Here is a 21,840-nt window from a genome sequence, read left to right on the forward strand (position 1 = left end):
GGAAAAACTGCCCAAATGGCCAACAAACTACAATTTCTGGGCTAGAAACCACTCGTCTTGTGGTAGATAGGCTACCTAGTGCTTACCACTCACATTGATAAGCTTGAAGGCTTCCCTCCAACACAGAAAGGCTTGGGGGGCTCAGAAGCTTACAAACAGTCCTGGATACAGCAAATATGTATCTGGACTAAACTAGTTATAGGAAAGGTGAGCTTTTAAACCAGAAAGTTGAAAGGGATGATAAGTCTGCCCAAACGACCAATAAACTACAATTTCTGGGGCAGAAACCACTCCTCTTGTAGTAGATAGACTACACAGTGCTTACCACTTTCAACTGATAAGCTAGAAGGCTTCCCTCCAACACAGAAAGGCTTTGGGGCTCAGGAGCTTACAAACAGTCCTGAATTCAACAAATCTGTATCTGGACTAGGCTAGTTACAGGATTGGTTGGAAACAAGCATAAACATAGGCTTTTAATTCAGAAAGTTGAAAGGGATGGAAAAACTGCCCAAACAGCCAATAAACTACAATTTCTGGGCCAAAAATCACTCCTCTTGTTGTAGATAGGCTACCTAATGCTTACCACTCCCACTGATAAGCTAGAAGGCTTCCCTCCAACATAGACAGGCTTGGGAGGGGGGGGCTCAGAAGCTTACAAGCAGTCCTGGAGACAGTAAATCTGTATCTGGACTAGACTAGTTACAGAAAAGGCAGGAAACAAGTTTAGAACTTTTTTTGCTTTGTTTTTTATTTTACAGAAAAGCAACTAAAGCAGTAGTAAAAACAATTGAAATGCAGTGCAAGCTGGCACACTTGAGTGCGTAGCAGTATTAAAACAAATACAGTTTAAATAAATGCAATTAAATTCAAAAATGACTAAAAACAAGTGCAAAAAGCAGTAAATTAGGAGAAAATCAAAATAGAGGCACTTAGAGTATCAGAAAAACAATGCAAGCAGATATATAAATAATTTGGTCAAGCAAAAATTAAGATAGTGCAGAACTTTGAATAGTTAAAAAGTACCAAAAATATACTTAGCTGTATATTTCCAGATTGTTTGAGAAGCACACTCAGTCAGAACACAAGGATATTCTAGCAATGGTAGTACAACACAGGAAATGCACCTCAGACAATGACAAACAGTTAAGATGGGCTGGCTCAACAACCCCCACCTGAAACTAGCTTCTGAGCTTCCCTGAGAAAGAAAGTGCAGACAACAAAGTACAGAAACAATACAGCAACTATATGAATAATAAAGCAAATATATAAATACACAGTGCAAACTGAGTTGCAAAAAGTGTACTTATCAGTTTGGAATATAAGACAGGAAAAGGTTCCAACTCTGCTCACAAACAGGAGAATTTAGTTTTCTGCTATATCAACTCTGTACAAATTCACAGGAATGCAGTGCTCTGAATACTTGGTGGACTATATGGTAAGGTATCTAACTTCTGAAAAAGGGCACATGTGAGTGGAGTAAAGACAAAAACTAGAAATAATCACATTTTTAGTAGAGATATTTTTTTCACATATTTGTCTCATGAAAAATGTAACACATTCATTGTCTGATTCACATGGCGCAGTTATTTGCCATAATTGTTTATGTTATAATAGTAAAAAAGAATATTTTTTCCTAAGAATTCATTGTCTTCAGCCAACAATGTCCATCGCAGACTCATGGAGTATATATTTCAGGCACAGTTCCATAGGATAAAAATAATCTATTTTAATAAGTTATCCTGCAATGGTAATATTGATGAACAAGAACAGAGATGCTCCCATAGAAATATGAGAGTAATATTTTTAATTATTAGATAATATGAGAGTACTATTTTTAACTATTAGATAATATTAGAGTAATATTTTTAATTATCAGTACCCATTTCCCTGTCACTCAAATAACTGAAGTCATTTTGACAATAACAGAAATGAAAGACTTTTGGAAGTACTGGATACATCAGTTTTAGTTTTCACTCTATTAACACCTGGGAAAGAAATCATCAGGAACAGTAATTTAACATTTGTGGCATTATTCATATAATTCAATTCAGGAACCAGAGTAAAAGTACTTATTTATGGAAAGATGCACTCCAGAAAAAAATGGCGGCATGTTTTTTTTTTTTTTGGGGGGGGGGCTACTGCACAGTGAGGTATTTTTTCTCGTATTAGTACTGCTGTCAGAGTGGGAGGGGTATAGCCACCTAAATGGAGATGTGGGAGGAGGGATTTTGTTCTTTGCCTCTCACATCAAAGGCATTTTATTTCTCCTTCATGACTCTTCATATAGATGTGAAAGATTCATTGACCTACATGCACAAGCTGCTACACCTGCTAAATGTAGATGTTGACTGAAGTGTCAGCAAATTCTCTGTTGAAATAAAAAATGTGATGGAACAGTTGTGTATTTCACCATTACGTTACTTTGATTAAACAACCAGAGTATCATGAAACATATTATAAAACACTGATTGATAAAAAGATGGGCCAGTATTAAATGGGGACCTATGAATTACTGCTTCATCTGTTTTATTATTACTTTTTGTTGAAACATTCACAAAAAGATTTAATAAGAATTGATCCATTCTATAACTGACAGAAACGTATGTCACAAATTCCATTGCAGTGCAAATCAGATAGAAGATTAGAAAACAATTACAATTCACATTCATGTCTCTCAACTGTACAAATTTTCACAGGCTGTCCAGATTTTTGCCTCATATTTTTGTTCCGTTTTTCATAAAGTTATGGTTTTCTGGCAAATTAGTCACACATCATTAAAGATTAAGGTTAGAACATAATGGCAGGCATTTGAGTTTCGGACTTCATATCCTTCAGAAAAATTTATGCTAATGCAAAACCTGTTATTCTATCAATGTCCTAAGTTTTTAAGATCAATATTTAAAAATTGTCCCTACTTTTGGGCCTTTGTCCCACTTTTATTTATAGCTTTGTGCAGATTTTTTGCTCTAAAAGGGTGAAAGATATGTTCACATTACTTCAATATAATCTTGCTAAAAGGGGAACTGTTCAATCTTAAAAGTCTGCCTTTTCATTAATGATCACAATCACCCATTCTCCAGCTGGATATGAATCATGAGGTCATTATGTTAACTGAAAACGTATCATAAAATGAAACCTTTCCATTTGGTCAAGAGCAACAAAGTCTTTTCTATCAGACAGCTGTGCTTTTTCATGTCAGTTATTTGCATGGCTATTTGCTCTTGTCATGTACAGTTTACACAGGAAATGTTTTCAAGTGTTTCTGAATAAAACCAGCAAAACATTTCAGTGAAACTAGCAATAAATATGAAAAATGCTTTAGCCCTAGCTAACAGAGCATATAAACTATGCTGTTACATTTATTTCATAAGCATTGAAGAGTTAATAGTTGTGACCTTGTCTAAGTGTTAAATGAAACACATATTTTGCAGAAAGAGAAACAGTGGTTTCTGAGGACACACTTGTTTTTCTCTAGGACTTCATTGTGTATTTATATTACTGATTTGAATTTACACTTCTTCTTCTTCTTTCGGCTTTTCCCGGTTAGGGGTCACCACAGCGGATCATCTGTTCGCTCATGTTTGGCAGTGGAGTTTTACAGTATTGAGTTGCCAACCCAGCGCCCAACCTTCCACAGAAGGCAGACACATGCACGCATTCACACCTAGGGCCAATTTAGAGTTTGCTCATATTTTGTATTTCCTTGTTTTATATTTATAGTTATATCCATCACATAATTTATACAGTTTTTATATGATCAAATTTCAGCGTTTTACTCCTCACTTCTGACAGTGTTGCACATATTCTTCTTAAATTTACCAGACTAGGAAGGCTAATTGTAACGGAGGGACAGAGGTTATATTACTACATCACCATTAGTGTTAAATAAAATTTGTGGTCCTGCCATCACATGTTGTTTAACTCAATGAAATAGCTAAAGCAGAGCAAAACTGGTCTGAAGGTATGAACACTTGCAGTTATTGTTTTTTTTTTACTTAAAAGTATAAAGCTGATGTTAACTTGGAAATCTGTTAAACAGTTGTGTGTTATTAATTATGTATCATGTTTTACAACACCATGCAAAAAACTCATGTAGAAATTAAAGAAACTTAAATTAGAACATGAGGTGAAAGAACGTGTAAAAGTGGTGAACCAACAATATGGTTCATCAATGGGTAATTGTGATGCTGTAACAGCTAACCAGCATCCTAATTCATCCTAAAAGATTTGGTTACAGTTTTAAACTGCAGTCCTTAATGTACAAAAGTGAGGAGGTAATGATTTTGCTGTCTTGCAGTTTCCCTTGTGGCCAAACAGATGTATGCCAATGTTAACCAATTAGCTTTTCACTGATGACCTCAATAGTCCAGTCATCTATGGTGAATTGATTTGTGGTCATGTAGCTGGTCAGTTCCAAATCATATGACGAGGCACATAATGGTCTGCAGAGTTTCAGGAAATAAATTTCCCTGTAAAAAACTCCATGAATTGTTTAGACATTCAGTAAGCCATTAGGTGTTTTGTCCTGAGCATTTACAACCCATTTGAAGGATTTGTTACATACCTCTCAAGTGTACCTCAGTAAGAGGAATATTCCTCATTTTGAGCCTTTGAAAGACCATGTTCCTTGCTGTTCTACATTGGAAGGCTCCGCTGTCAGTTCATGCTAAAATGCTTACATAATAACCATGGTAAATAATATTGAATAGTACTGAATCATATCAATTCATCAAAAGAACCTATATATAAAGTAACACATTGTAACCATGCTGGGTGCTTCCTAGTTGAAGGTGTTAGCACTTTGTCAGTAAGTGTTACACATTTTGTCCATTTGTTCCACATTACTAGACACAGTGTTACACACTTTGACCATTTGCTCAATGTTATGAGACACAGTGTTACACATTTTGGTGAAGGAAGACTGAGAGTTATGGTTTGCGGTAAAATCTGTCAGTCTGGACATTTCTCTTCCACTGCAGTAATACTAATTAATTAAACAATTAATTTTTACCAGGCTATGTCCTCAAACATAGTGTTTTAATTTAAGAAAAGGTCCACCTTTTACAATGTCTCTTCTGTAACCTCCTCTTACAGAACTGTTCTATTTAATGTGTACATTAGCAGTACATCTTGCCAATCCAGTAAAGTCTTGCATGATAATAACGCTCAAAAAGGTTCACACGATGGAAGTATACCTACCAGTGGGTACTGCAAAGCTTAGTAATGGATCTGGTACTTTTCAACCTTTTTGTGAAGGACATTTTAGAAGTCTTGAAAGGAAAATATTTGACTTCCTTTTATTAATGATATATAACAGACTTTATAGAGAACAACATGTAAAAAGGCTTAAACAAAACATTTTAAAGACTGGAGAAATTGTCCAAAGATGGCAATTTGTAGTCTGTACAAACCTTCTACTAAGAAGCAGGAAATGAGCACATATTGGAAGGAAATCAGAACTTAAGAGCAGAACAGGAAACTAGCCTTGAAGTAGCTGTATCAGATAGCCAAAAGTTAAGCAAGCAATGTAACAGAGGAACAAGAGATACCCACTATCTACTGGTATGCAAAGGATGAAACAATACCATCAGAAGACAAGTTACAATCTCTCTATTTAAGCAGTTGATAACAGCCCTGCAGTACTGTATCCTATTCTGAAGACTTCATCTTACAAAGGATATAAACAAGATGCAGGTAGTTTAGAGGAAGCAAGAGGGCAAAATGGTACACTGTCTGTACAAGACACCCTACACAAAGAGACAGAAATAGCTTAATCTGTCTAATCTTGAAGAAAGGAGGCAGACAGGGACATGACAGAAACTTTGTGTGGCTCATGAAAACCGAAACTCCAAATGGGTATCCATCTTTTTCCCATACTTATACTTAATGTGCCCATTATTTAACCAGGATTTAATCCTTTGTGGTGCAAATGTGGAATTCTACCCCCCTTCCTGTAAAGTGAATACCCACATCTAAAGCCTATAAGTTACAACTTAAATACCATCTGATGAACTTGTGGATAAGCTCATGTTCAGCACCTGGCTAATTTGACTTTACACTTCGACCTCTTTTACCCTTTTCATTTCCGATAACTCTGCCACTGACCAGTGTTATTATCCTTCTTGTCCTCAACATTATTTGTGCAATATTCTAAAAGTTGTTATACTGAAATGTTCATCATATTAAAATTGCTAGTATTTTTAAACTTTTATAAATTATGATAATTATATATTTTTTTCAAATTGTTTCTACTTTTTCACTTGTAGACCATTTTTCTCTGTGCATCCTAAGAAACAAATGCAGTAATTAAATGAATGAATGAATGAATGAATGAATGAATGAATGAATAAATAAATAAATAAATAAATAAATAAATATATATATATATTTTTGTAGCTCATTACCTGTCCTGCTATTAGGACAAAGGCTGAGTGCTCCAAAGTCAGCAGGTACCATCAAGAAGAGACATGGTCACTTCTCATGAGCCAGAATGGCAGGGACTAAAGTGAGAGGTTCTTTAATCTATCCTTATCACTTAAACTTTGTAGTCCCTTGATTTTCATAGGGCAAAGCTTTGATCTTTCTCTCGCCATATAAAATGTTTTGTTAGTAAAGTAAAAATGCTGTACTGTACTCTCTGATTGGCTAAATCATTACTGTGGATAATAGTGCAATTATTTATATAATTGTAATGTTCCATATAGTGTTGGATGAGCTATCCTAAATATCTTCCTACTATAAAAGACTTTTTAATCATAGCTGAGGCTATTTATGTGTGCCTAGGTCCTTTACTGTAGTTTTGTAATCAAAGATCAAAGTATTTTCCCAAGCTTATAATATTATATTTCTTTATGTGGGACATGAGATTGTTGCAGAGTGTCACATGTGTACAGCATCCAACCCTCACACACACACACACACACACACACACACACACACACACACACACACACACACACACACTGCATCTGCAGTGGAAGAAACAAAGCTTCTTGTATTACAATTATCCATGTTCTATGTCACCTACAGAGGGCTGCCCACCTTTACCTTTGAAAATAAATTACCAAATAGAGAACAGTCCAACATCAAGGCCTGTGGTACTCCAATAATCATGTGGGCTATATCTAAGAGTATTTCCCACTTGAAATTAGTATTTTATTATGTGGCAAGTTGTTTTATCATCCAGTTAGTTCTATAACAGCTAATTTAATAGTTTTGTCACAGAGCATTTCCTTGTTGGAAGACTTCTACCAAGTTTAAAAAGCAAGACCTTCCCTTCATGAATCATTAATCTAGGAGCAAAAGGTCTCCCATTTCATTGAGTATCCAGTCCATGAGCATATTTTCCATTACTTTAGAAACTTTCCATTTTAAACTTAATGGGTGTAAAGTTATCTGAAGTAACCATTATATTATGAACAAAGAAAGCACAACAGCTCACCACCACATTTTTGGCACATACCCATGTTGCAGAAATGTTAAAAAATATCATGAGATTTGACAGCCTTGTTTTTATTTATTTATTTGTTTGTTTGTTTATTTATTGTTATAATTTAGCATTTGTTTACTGGGAAAGTCTGAGTGGATAGGAACACCTCATGTAAGAGTGCAATTTCCTTTCCTCAGTTAGGGTGAGTTGTATGACTTCCATACTCTGCATTCTCTTGAGTCATCGTAAGTCATAATTTACATGTGCAGGAATTGCTTACCTGAGCAGTTAACACAATTACTGAAGTGAGCACCTTGAAAATGTCTTCAGACCTCTATGTCCCTAATCTCTCTCTCTCTCTCTCACACACACACACACACACACACACACACACACACACACACACACACACACACACACACACACACACAGTCACAAAAGGAAATGCTGCCAGTCCTGCTGGCTGGAACTTTGTAAATAATTACATGTCATTTGTGAATATCAGAAAAACAAAATGGGTCGAGCACCAAATAGGAGTGAAAGGCTACATTTATTGATATAGATAAAATAAAAAAAAACAAAAAGACATACCAGTTTTGGCAAAACAAAATGCCTTCCTCAGTGCATTAAGATTCATCAGCTCTACACACATTTATATAGTCAGTTAATTACCTTGTTACATTCCAATTGGTCCATCCCAAAAATTCAATTATGTTCATTTAAACCAGGCTTAAACAAAGCTCCAAGCTTAACAATCCATCCTGATTCCTTTCTGTTTAATATGGAATGCCAGACTGCTTTGTTAGCTCTGTGTTCAAAACATGTGTTTATGTTCAAATCAACACTTGACAACTCTAATTCCACATGAGTTTATGTAGGATTCAATAGTATGTCATGCATTCGAGGATGAGGTTAAGGACTGAAAAGATATTGTATACACAGAATCATTTAACGTTCATGTTGTTAGGACGTATGTCCTTGCCAAAATTTGGGGACACATGTTGTTCATATTGTGATTCTAATTACAATATTTGGATGAGCTCCTTTCTTTTCCATGACATATGTGTTTAACCATATAAGTGTTATAATAATCTATTAAAATATTTTTAGGGTCAGGGCCCTATTGCAGCAGATTGCGTAAAGTAATAAATTAATATATAATACTCTCTAATTTTTTTGGGGGGGAACACCCATCTCTGTTTCCATTTCTGTACCTCTTTATTGGTGCATATAACTTTTTATGGATAAGTGGAATTGATTGATACACTCTTGGACTTTGCACTATGCACCTTGTGAATTTTTTCTCCAGTACATATATATGGTTGTAGACTGTTGGGCAAGACTATCAATACTAGTATCATAAACTAATTGGATCTGTGGTAAGACGGGGGTCTACTGTTGGACTCAGTTAGGGCCATGGTCATAGTCTAAGCCATAAGGCATATCCATCATATGCATATATAATTCTAGGCAACTGGTAAAGAGGAAAATTCATAAATTTCACAGAGATACACTAGATTATGATCAAGGTAGACCATTCGGTCTCAACATAAGTGTAAGATTTCAGGGAGCGGTCAATAAGGGGCCAACAGGAGGAAAAGACCAAGGTCCATACTTAACATCTGGTGAGGATTCTTCTTCTGCTACAAATTTTGACCCTACCTCCTTGGAGGAGTCCCCAGTAGCGAAAAGAAGGCCCAGAATGGACCCTTTAGGACCAAAAAACATCGGGGGGGGGAGGAAACATTGCATAAGTAACAAACATCCAACAACTATTGAAGAGAATTTTGACACAATAGATGTCAACAATGTGCACAACATTTTCTCCAAACCACTGTCTGAGATAGAAATAAAACTATTAAACAAAGGATTGAATTTCGTTCCTTCCTTTTCTGTGGCTGAACATACTTTAGTGGATGACATTGATCCATTTTGTAGAAATCTTAATTTATAAATATTTTTTTTCAGACTCGGATCAGTCTCAAAGATCCACTGAATTTCTTTTCAAGAAATCCATTTTTGTTCCACCTATGGACAGACATGTTTCTGTGTTCAGAGAATGCATTTTGAAAGAATTACATTTCAACATGAATCCACATGCTGGTATCAAACATAATTAAACAAAACCAGAATGTGAGGCCATACAGAAACTTAGCAGGAATCATGAATTGGTTATATTACCAGCTGATAAAGGGGGTGCAGTTGTTATTATGGACTGGGAAATGTACGAAACTGAGGCCTTGACACAGTTGTCCAACAACATGTTTTATATGAAAATGCCTCTGGACCCTACCTTCAGGTTCAAAAAAGAAATAGATTTTTTTTGGATTTGGCGGTGGAGGAAGGGATCATTGATTTGAGAAACAAACTGGAATTGATGGTGCAGGAGCCAAGGTCGCAATATTTATACCTACTTCCAAAAATACATAAAAATGCCACCAAACCACCTGGCAGACCCATTGTTTTGGGTCAGGGAGCCCTGACAGAGCCCCTATCTGCTTTTCTCATGGAATATCTTAAACCCCTTCTTCCACTGGTCAGATCCAGGATTAAAGACACAACACAATTTTTGAACATTATCCAAGATACACAGTTGGAACCGGGTTGGATCCTATGTACATTAGATGTCACAGCCCTTTATACAAACATTCCACACTGGACTGGACTGGAGGTCATTAAATATTGGCTAGATCAAGCACAACTGTACAAACCTGGCTTCAATACTTTCCTAGTCTGTTTAGTTGAACACGTCCTCACGAAAAATGTCTTTTACTTTCATGAGACCTGCTACTGGCAGTTAAGAGGTACTGCCATGGGAGCATCCTTTGCTCCCATTTATGTGGACCTCTTTATGGGCTACATTGAGGTGCATTTGATCTACAATGCTAGTCATAATTTATTTTTGGACAATATGGACATCTGGAGATGATATCTGGATGATTGCTGGATGGTGTGGAGGGGGTTGTCAGCTACATGATAGAATTTTTTGAATACCTAAATAAGAATAAATGGGGGATACATTTCACACTCAATCATGACTATAAGCAAATCACTTTTTTGGATGTACATATCACCTGTCAGCTTGATCATATACTTCGTTCTCAAGTATATAGGAAATGTCCCCAGTTCAACAGCTTATTACATGCTTCGAGCTATCACCCCCAGCACATCATCCAGAACATCCCGAAGTCTCAATTTTTGTGTATCAAACGTATATGCTCTTCAGAGGAAGCCTACAGCCACAGTCAACAGGACCTCACTTATAGATTCTTGAATAGGGGCTACCAACAGCAATATATTGTCAAGGCTAGCTTCTTTGCCACAGAGCAAGATAGGAACACACTGTTAAGTTATAGCCATAGAGACAAGGGAAAGGAGTCTGCTAGTACACATGATATTTGGATGGTTACCACATTTGGCAGTAACACAGCCAAATTTAGGAACATTATTCAGAATCATTGGGACATCTTATTAGCTAACGAACAATTAGCTGAGATGCTACCTTCAAGATGTTTTTTTCCTACAGACGTGGCCGTACGATAAATTCACATTTCACTCATTGCAAACATCCACACCCCATGCTGGCAGAACCTTATTTGGGGACAAGTTAGTGGGGAGTCATCTCTGTGGACACTGCAGTTTTTATATTTACATAAATAAAACTACTGAATTCACAAGCAGCAATATCCCACAGATTTTTGATATTAGGTGTTTTGCCAATTGCGGTAGTGACTGGGTCATTTATTTGGCCACTTGTTTTTGCTCTGCGTTTTACGTAGGGCAAACATCATAACCTGTAAAAAATAGAATAAGTGAACATCTTAGTGATATTAGGACCAAACAAATCCATAATGCATTGTATAAACATACACTGACCCATGCCACTGCCAAATTCAATTTCACAATTATAGACAAAATCCAGGGACATAGAGCTAACAAAGCAGGCTAGCATTCCATATTAAACAGGAAGGAATCAGGATGGATTGTCAAGCTTGGAGCTTTCTTTAAGCCTGGTTTAAATGAACATAACTGAATTTTTCGGATGGACCAATTGGAATGCAACAGGGTAATTAACTGACTATATAAATGTGTGTAGAGATGATGGATCTTAATGCACTGAGGAAGGCATTTTGTTTTGCCAAAACCGGTATGCTTTTTGTTTTTCATTTTATCTATATCAATAAATGTAGCCTTTCACTCCTATTTGGTGCTGGATCCTTTTTTGTTTTTCTGATATTATTGGTTTGGTCCATGCACCTAGTCCTACGTGCGTGGATCTTGGTCTATTTTCATTTGTGAATATCAACATGATTCATATGCTTGTGTTACCAATGTATTAGAACTGTATGTTATGTGTATTTCAAACTGCTGGTACAGAAGTGTGGGTAAAGTACTGAGCTTAAAAATGTATCCACACTGTACCCTACTGGAAAAGAAAAGAAATAAGTATACACTATTGTTGTGTAAATGTATCTAAACAGTGGAAACTGGAAAATAGAAGGTTAACTTGCAAAACTTCAGAAAAATGGTTGAAATTAAATTGTTTTATAACTGCACCATAAAAGTTAGTTTCAATGCAGCACGGTGACAGGATGTTAAAACTAGTGAGCCTTCTGCATTGTCTTCTAAGTGTTTATTGTTCTATGTCTTCTAGCAGCTGCAAAGCTCTGAGTGCTATGTATTTTTGACAGGGAGATGCTAAATGTTGGTAGTTTTTACCAATGGGGGTTTAGCTTGGGAACTAAAGTCAGGTGACAAAAAGTGATGCCATGCTGCAAGTATCCGAGCAGTAATATTTGATATTAATTTAAGAACTTTCTGAGAGAGCGACTGTGAATTTTGTATTTTGTCTTTGACCTAGCAGCATCTGCTGGAAACATCCATTCACCACATCTGTTTTGCCTTGCTGTAAGTAAATTAACTAGGGTACAGTAAATTGTTTTAGATTCAGTAAGGAACATAGTAAAGATTAGTTTAGATGTTTTGAGACTGTCCTGCAATGTTGTTTTAAATATTTCCTGTGATTTTGAACTCTGATGTCACTGTGAAGACATATTTAGTATTGTCTTGTTCTTTTAGTATTTATTATTAAATATATTTAAACCTATCTTTGTGGCTGATATTTGTGAGACATGTTTAAGCTTTTAATGTACTTGCATATCTATTTGGTGACACTGTGCAGGCCACTCCTAATAGCCCTGCTCTTGGTGAAACTACCATTTGTATTAACAGTAACCGTACACAGTAGGATTGAACACCCTTTGGCAAGAGCCTTAAAGTAGCTGATAAGGGGTTCCAGTGGCAGTGATAAGTACTTTATAGTCTGTGCGGAAGGAGGCATAGCTAATAAACTTGTGCCATCCTTTCCCAGGTGTGTGTGTGTGTGTGTGTGTGTGTGTGTGTGTGTGTGTGTGTGCAAAACAAATCTCCAAGAGTATGTATGCCAGCTACTTGGGCAGTGACACGAAGCATGGGTTGGACAGAGAGAGTGTTGGAGAACTTGGCTTGGAACCCTGGCTAATGACTCAACTCTACAACTGTGCCAGTGGGGAGTCTTATTGGGGATCTGGAGAAAGAGGGAGAAACCATCCCCAGACTGATTGCCATCTCTGTGTTCTCTTAAGTGAAATTGTACTTTACTGTGTGTGTACCTGTCATCCTCCCAGTGTGTACATTCCCCACTGTTGCCAGTGGTGAGGACTGAAGCTCCTTGATTACTGGGTCACTGTTGAGGCATCACACACACACACACACACACACACACACACACACACACACACACACGCACGCACGCACGCACACACACACACACACACGCATATACATGAACACAGACAGCTGATATCCATTTGTTGCAAGACGGTGCTGAAAATGCTAATTGATTTGTTTAACTGTGCAGGTAGCAAGCCACAGTTTGACACCGTCTTGACAGCTGTTGGACTAGATGTTATATGACACAGCTTGACCACTCTTTTGACAGATGAAAAAACAGCTGTCAGGCTGCAGAATATGACAGCCTGTTTTTTCAGTTGTCTAAATGGACCTGTAATAGTCTGTTGTGTCTTATATCTGTTGGAATAGTAGCATAGCAATCTATCCAGGATGCATAGCACTGATGGAGGGGGGTGTCCTGACTCCAGCAGTCATGTTGCATTGCACTAAAGAACACGAGGAAGGTGAAAATCATATCTGTACACTCAGGCACAAAAACACACACATGCACATGGACACACACACACACACACACACACACACACACACACACACACACACACACACACACACACACACACACATACATATAGACATGAAGTGCCAGCACACACTGCATTCATGATCATCCATACCAGGCACAGGTAACATCTGGCAGTATCACCGAACATACACAGATACACAAAAGCATGCTTGGGACCCCTGCACCACCTCCAGGAGGTGAATCGTCTGACATTAGAATCACACTCTGTGCCAGGCTTTAAGACTCTGTGCTGAAAGTGTGGAACCATCCTAAGTGGTGAAAGGATCTTGCTTACAAGTCACTGGTCCCGTATTCTCTTGTACAGCTGAAACAGCTAATATGGCCAGCTGTATGCCATGTATTTTTGTTGAACTGAAACGGTTGATCCCGGTATGAGCAATTTCACTTTGTGCTTCTCACGGTGATACTGCAGTCTTTTTAATCTTGTTATATCCTGTATTTTTGCCCACAGTAAGCAGGCGATGGTTACTTTTTCCTTATCAATCTGGGTAAGTTGAGTATCTGTTTGGTGTTCATGGAATTACCAGTCAAAAATACATTAACAGTGCTTGCAAGATATTTTGAGAACCTTGAGTGTTTGTGCTGCCACTTAATATTTCGAACAGTCTAAATAGTATCTTGTAGATCCAGTGTATAGATTTTCCAAAATACTCTCTGCAGTATGTGTTGTACAATTAACTTTATGTTTGAAAAAGCTTGCATATCTTCAACAACAGATTGCTCTGGGAAAGAACTGTTGAAGATCTTGTGTGCCAAATACCTCTAAGTAGAAAAAAAGAGTGTGGCGATAACTATGGTCTCACCTAGTTCCATATCTGCATAGTCACTCTGCTTCAAGGGCACGTACATATTTACATATCTCACAGATAATTAGTAGTACTGTTACACAGTAACAGATTCCCTGAAAGTATCACAACAAGTGCTTAACTGTGTAAACCATTCCTCAAACAGGATATGAGACAAATGGAGCACAACTTAAACAAGAAGGCTGGGTCATGGGAGGCATGAAGAACTATTACTTCACAAAAAGAGTAGTGTATGTTTGGAATAGCATCCTGAATATGTAGCTTGATCAAAAGGACTGGCAGAGTTCAAGAATAAATAGGACAGTCATAATGCTCTTCTTTCGTTGGGTGGGAAAAAAAAGAACTAACCTGCTGGTTAAATAGGTTCTTCCACCTACCTATTAGACATGGAAATGAGTATATTTATTTATTTTTATTTTATTTTACATTTGTTAACTGGGATAGTCCACCGTATGCACTTCCATTTTCAATGGTGGCCCAGGGAGAAAAGCTCCAGACATATGAATAACATGTAATAAAAAAAAACTACAACATTTACAAAGTATATTTAGATACAAAATGCAGTGAGTCTTAATTAATAGTAGTATATTCCTACACAGCAGTCACAATTAGTGAAAACAGAGAAATTTTACAGTAATAGTTTCATTAGTCTAAAGAGATATATATAATGACCTCAATCATCGCTGGAGGGAGTCATGTGTAAACCAACAACTTCTTAAAGGTTATTGGGGTCTAAACCATAACAATCTATTTTATTATATTGTATGTATTTCTACAGTAATAGAATATAGACCTATCTGTTCATCTTGAGGTGTGAGATAGTTAAGGTGGTGTAGGGTCTAACATAGTGGAGGGTTTAGCCTGGTGAAGTGCAAGAGCAGACGAGGTTGGATAAGCAGTATCTATCTATCTATCTATCTATCTATCTATCTATCTATCTATCTATCTATCTATGTATATATTTATTTATTTACACTTTGTTGACTGGGTTAGTCCCACTAGACCAATGATCTCATTTCAAGGCAAACCCAAACTGGAATTTATACTGACTAGAAGAAATTTGGCGAGAGTGCCAGGGAGCTTCCTCTACCCTTTTTTTGATAAGTGCGGAGGGATCTTTTAAATCTAAGTAAGCTACCACCAAGTCAGGCTGCTGGGGTCTTGATTTTAATGTCACATATGAAGTACGGCACACTCAGGAGTGCAGCACACCCATATGCTGCACTACAGCCTCAATATTGGGAAATGAATTAGTCCAACTACCTGGCCCGGGAATAGAACTCACTTCCCTCTAATTGCAATACCAAAGGCAAGCATACAATCTGTTGAGTTACTGAGACTGCTTTATTTAACATTAAAATCTATGTTTCTGTGTGTTGCCAAGTGTGCCAAGAATTTAATCTGGCAATGAAGCTGGCTTTCAATTTACACAGGTATGTGGCATAACCATGGTGGTACTGCAGTTTCACTGCACTTCAGGTGGTTCCCCCAGTGTGATGCTCCTTCATGGGATATTCTGTGACAATATAATGCCCGACACTACATATCTATAATCATCTGTCACATGCCAAAACACCAGAATTAGAATCACAGCACGTATAGCATCAGATATTAAAATGACTTAATGGTACCATACCGCTCACAATTACTGCTGCACTGCTGGAAGCCTTTCCAACACCATTCTTGGCCATACAAGTATAAACTCCAGCATCTTCTGGCAAGCATTCTTTCACGATTAGCCGAGCAATGCCTCCTCTGAAAGTGCGGGTGCCAAAAAGGACAGGTTCACCTGAAATTTACAAACAGACTTTATGTAAATATATAGTCCAGTTATATAGTTCTATGCACAGCAATGGTTAATTGTGTATTTTATACTCTGAGAATTCAGTCTTCAATTTGGACAGACGCAGAATACAAAAATGATATCAGTAGCACAAATTCTGGCATCTGTTACATACATTCCAAAGAAACTATGGAAGTTAAAAGAAACATGAAACTGAAACTCATGCATTGTTGATTTATATGTAAATATATATGTGTGTGTGTGTGTGTGTGTGTGTGTGTGTGTGTGTGTGTGTGTGTGTGTGTGTGTGTGTGTGTGTGTGTGCGTGTGTGTTTGTATGTGTATGTGCCTGTTTATTTGTGGGCCAAAAACCAAGAGCTACACTTTCGTACTTGTACCAAAACTATTTAAATGATGATAAATTATGCCACAAGGAATAGTTAACTCCACTTTTTTATTGCTGTTTTTTTAGGAAGTTAAAACCAGTAACTTAAGCCAACAAATAATGTATTATCAAATACTTTCAAACTTACATAGCTAGTACTTTCAGGTAATACAGTCACAAGTGAAAAGATAATAGCATACTTTTTCTTGTAAACATGCTTATGTCACTCGCTGACGATTAGGCCCAAAATAACAAAAGATATACCCCTGTATTCATGTTCATCTTCTCCAGGTGCTCTGGTTTCCTTCCACATTCCAAAGGCATGATGTAGGTGGTGTGGGGACTCCAAATTATCTGCAGGCGTGAGTATGTGCATGCGTGATATGAAATAAAGACCTGGCAACAATTTCCATTTCCCTCCCTTGCCTTGTACAGCCTTATGTGGTAAGATTGCTATCTTTGGGGGCATTCGAGGAGCTGGCTGCTACTCTGAGAGACAGAAACAATGCCCAGTATGAGAAGTATTTAAATAAATACATTCAGTGACACCTTATTCTTAGAGGCAGGAGAAGAAGTAAAATGTTTTGGTCCAAAAAAGCTTTAAGCCAGAAATGATCATTTAATCCTTTTTCAAACACACTTACTGAACCCAACCAGCATTGCCAATAACTTTCCAGCATTGCCAATAACTTTCCCACTCCAGCAACACGTTAGACTTCATGTAACCTGAAGGTGATACAGACCCTTCAGCCACAAGTTTAAATATATGGTCATTGCTAGAATTTCTCAAGAGTGATGATAAGGCATTATTAAGTCTCTCCTGTCTGATAGATTAACATGCTCTAAAGTTGTTAATTTAAATTTCTGGTCTTTTTTTCTCAGATAAATACACCCTCAGCTACATATAAATATCCTTTAAGATACATACCCCATCAAAACTAAATGTAAGACCTAAACATAATACATGAGTTTCGTCTCACATTTTATAATTGGTCAAAACTTCTGCAAGATATACTATACCAATGAAAGTCAGTTGTAAATGTACTTATCTAATGGATACAAGAAGTAGCGGCTGTGTTAGGGATAGTCAACAACCCCAGTGCAGAGATGTTCCTTTCTGATCTTTCTAAACACAAGATCCCATTTTTCTCCAGGCCTGAAGCTCTGTCACATTTTCCATGCTTTCTCCTCCACATTGTGCAAATCAATCTTTAGAAATGTTTAATCTAACAAGTCTGGGTATCTCAAGGTCCTGGTGTATATTTAATCTCCAGAATACCTTAAGTAAAAAAAAAAAATATATATATATATATATATATATATATATATATATATATATATATATATATATATATATTCCTTCACAGATGATGGTCATTATGCAGTCTCACAGCTCTATTAAATTCAGTAAAATTAATATTATTCCTAGCATGAGGTTGATGATAACTTTTAAAGTGAAGGACAGTGTTCCTATGTACTATTTTCCTACACAAACATGTTGTTGGGTTCCCTAGTAACCCTGTTGACATTATATATATATATGTCTATTCAAGTAGTCAGTGATCTCTTTGAAGTATTTAAAAATAAAGAACCGGTTTTGAAATTGATGTGAGTGTGAAACTGTGTCATGCTGTCTGCATCATCGTCACAGAGAAAGTGGGGTGTCTGTTAAAAAGGCAGAATGAGAATAACAGTTCAATCTGCCGTAAAATACATACTGAATACCTGGACCATAGACGTCGTGCCGTACCGTGACAGACTCCATAAAAACACCTTTGGGCTGTAGAAATCCCTATCATAAAATTAAAAAATGTTTTGATACAAAACTAATTCAGTCAAATCCAGCAGCACTCCTCTAAATTAAAGAGTGAATTTAGAATGCTTCATAAAAATGCATCCAGCGGCTACTAGGCTCACACTATGTGAAATCTTGTTATAAAGTGAAAAGTAATGTCAGATGTTACTGGGAGTGAGTTCAACCCTACAAAATGAGTGCTCTCTGAAAATACAATGGAATGTGCTCTAACAATGCAGATAAGTGTCCATGCTGAAATTTGACCACGTTCTCTAATAATGTATTAATAATTCAAATTATAACAATTAATATTAATAATAATTAAAATAAACTAAATTAGCCCCTTGAATACTTACAGATTGATGAAGGGATGGATTGACTACAACTTTTTGCACTTTTAGCAAACCATAAATTACAGTTGTTCTACCATGAGTCTCTTTTAAACATTCCCCCTGGGCTGTATACCCATAAACTGTTTCACACAGTTTTGTATGAAGCAGAATAAAAGGATCAAGCAATATTTCCTTATATGTTTCTTATCTTGTAAATGTTCTTCCAACAATTTAACATAAGGGGACATCCAAACGTGCAAATCCAACCTCTTAGTTAATGTCAGGGTAGTTGGCCAATGGCTAACTAGTTGGCTGTTTAGCTTTTCAGATCCCAGAATCCCCTGCAACTGAAAACAGCACAAGGCAATGGTAAACAGCCAAAGATCAGCAGTGCAGTTTACAGATTTTGTACTTTCAAATATTTGCCAATCATTACGTTCTACTGGAGTATACCTTTACTCTTCTGTGATTATAATTAGTCTGAAATGGACAGGTATTTATACATACTATCTCTGAGTCTGGTGTAACTTAGAGTATGGGGGACATACACCCTCCATACTTCAGGTATTTATACATACTATCCCTGAAACATGTGTACCTCAGACTACAGAAGACATACCCCCTCCATACCTCAGGTATTTATACATACTATCCCTGAGACAGGTGTACCTCAGAGTATGGGGAACATACCCCCTCCATACCTCAGGTATTTATACATACTATCTCTGAGACAGGTGTACCTCAGAGTACAGGGGCATACCCCCTCCATACCTCAGGTATTTATATATACTATCTCTGAGACAGGCTGGCTTACCCAGTTAACAACTAAATAATTAAATATATGTAAATAGTAGGACCTGGGTCCATTCGTATGATGTCATGGGTAAATGAGATGAATAGAAGCAATGAGAGAGGGGTTGCAATGAGAAGGGAGGCATATTTGTATAGGACATAGCTTTGGCTAATGGCTGTGCTCAATAGGCAACTGATGAAGCTTCTTTTCATCTGCCAAAGGTAATCAGTAATGCCATATCCAGAGTGTCGATTGTGATCTCCAGTGATTAATGGATAGATACCACTGCTATTAAAATACATGCCATCTGCTTAAAGATCTTTACAGAAAAATAGACTCTGGCAGCAAGTAAGGTCCACTTAGCTAATGAAGTCTGCAATATCCCCAACCTGCTGGGTATACTGCATATCATAATTAATTTACAGACTAATTCCTGCCACTTTCAGATGAATGGCCTTCCATGCCACATGTATTCTTGAGTACCCTTTCAGCTTTTGAAACATCCACCTCCTAATGTAGGCTGTGCCACGCATCCACCATTCTTTCTGTGAATAACAACTTGCACATATTTTCCATGAGATATTATTTAATTTGCCTGGCATATGTGGCATCCTATATAAATAATACTAGCCATGAAAATACAAGGTTTGGAAATAAGTTGTACTTACTATCAACAAATTGGTAAAAAGTATAAAGGTGGATTTAACACTCCAGTGATTGTGTCATTCTTTGGTAGGACATCTTTGGTAGGGTGTGCCATGGATTGCCATTGTAGTTCTGCCATCTGGTTGACCACACATGGCACATGAAGCAAGTTCCAGCAGCTTTCAGCTACAGAACTGACTGACAAAAGACAAATGAATGTGGGAATACAGTTATGCAGAGCGAGATCTGGCACTAGGTGACCTGGGCAGTTGCCTAGGACCCTCTGGCTGAGGGGCAGGGGTTGTCACAATATTTAATTTTCAATTAAACCAAAAAATGTCTTCTTTAGTCTGTGTGATTTCTTCAAGAGTGCACTCTGCATCCGTGTACACATCATTAGTATGATATACACGCATCAATGCAGAGTCATTCCTCTGGTGGAATTTAAACTTCATTGCTGCCATGAGAGTGACTAGACAAACAGCCATGCCTTTCCTCAGTAAGTTACAGAAGGTGTGCATGAACTGTCCTAGTTAGAGATGACAGGTTAGTTAACTTGCTTAGACTCAAACTCTGTACCTAAGTTACAAGAGACAAGAGTCTGAGTCCTCTACACCAACTACCAGACTGCTCAAAGAATGTGAGGTTCAGTGCATTTTCAAGGAATTGTGAGTTTCAAAGGGACAGAAGTTTATTGTTGCTCATGCTGTCTGTTTTCAATGTCAGCTGTTTTGTTTAACAAATGATTGTCAGTGTTTATGCTTGATTACTTGAAAGCAGTATTTAATAGCACAGCAGGGAAAATACTTGCCTTGTTGCACAAGGTTGTAGGTTCTTTTCCTTGTCTATGTAGATGTATTGCTGATAGTGTAGTACACTTTAAGGGAGATGGGGGTGTTGTCCTCCTTTTTATGAGATACCTAGTAACTATGAACCCGCTGTTGGTTTGCCAGCCATTTCCTATTGCAAAATTAACCAGCTTATCACTTTTTTCATGTAACATAAGCAATTTATTCTTAAAGGGCAGCAGGCACTAAAGTTGTACATGAAACCCTGAAAAGTAAAGTTGTTTGCCAGCAGCAACCTCTTCATTAATTACAGTGAAATTATTCAGGTAGCTTTTACATCTGCAGAGATTATGCTTATTGACTGCTATTGGTGGATTGTAATGACAGAAATTTGAGTGGCCTTTTATGGTTGAAGTTTTCTGAAATGGGTAGTTTTGCAATTTGTTTCATTACTTACTGGAAAAATGTTCAAGACTACAAATTTAAAACACAATCTAACAAGTGTTGTATTTATAAAGGAATATAATTTTAATACAATATGGAAGGTGAATCAAAGAACAAATGTATGTATGCATGGTCCTAAATATGTGTGCATGGGGCCTATGATTCAGAAACAGCCCAGGGGTAAATATAATTTGCCACTAGCAAGATGCATTATCTTTGAATGTGGGTTTCAGTTACATTGGAAATGAATGTGCAGAGAAGTTTACTGTTCTTTCTAAATCTGTTTTCACTGAGAGACTGTTATTTTGTTTAGCAAATCAGATTTTGTGCTATAAAATTTGAAGTAAAAGTTTTAAATGAAATCCAACTAACTTTAAAGAGGAA

General features: G+C 37.0%; 1 protein-coding gene across 1 annotated transcript in view; it reads right to left on the bottom strand.

Moving 5' to 3' along the window:
* Positions 1-21,840, bottom strand: part of LOC122788162 (myosin light chain kinase, smooth muscle-like) — a 943,334-nt gene that overhangs the window by 666,790 nt on the left and 254,704 nt on the right. Inside the window, exon 3 of the mRNA XM_044055140.1 lies at positions 16,128-16,280. Coding sequence (XP_043911075.1) covers positions 16,128-16,280 — 153 coding nt within the window. The remainder of the gene's footprint in view (positions 1-16,127; positions 16,281-21,840) is intronic.

This window comes from Protopterus annectens, chromosome 13.part0, assembly GCF_019279795.1.
Source record: "Protopterus annectens isolate FY-2018-M chromosome 13.part0, PAN1.0, whole genome shotgun sequence".
In the NCBI taxonomy this organism is placed as follows: Eukaryota; Metazoa; Chordata; order Ceratodontiformes; family Protopteridae; genus Protopterus; species Protopterus annectens.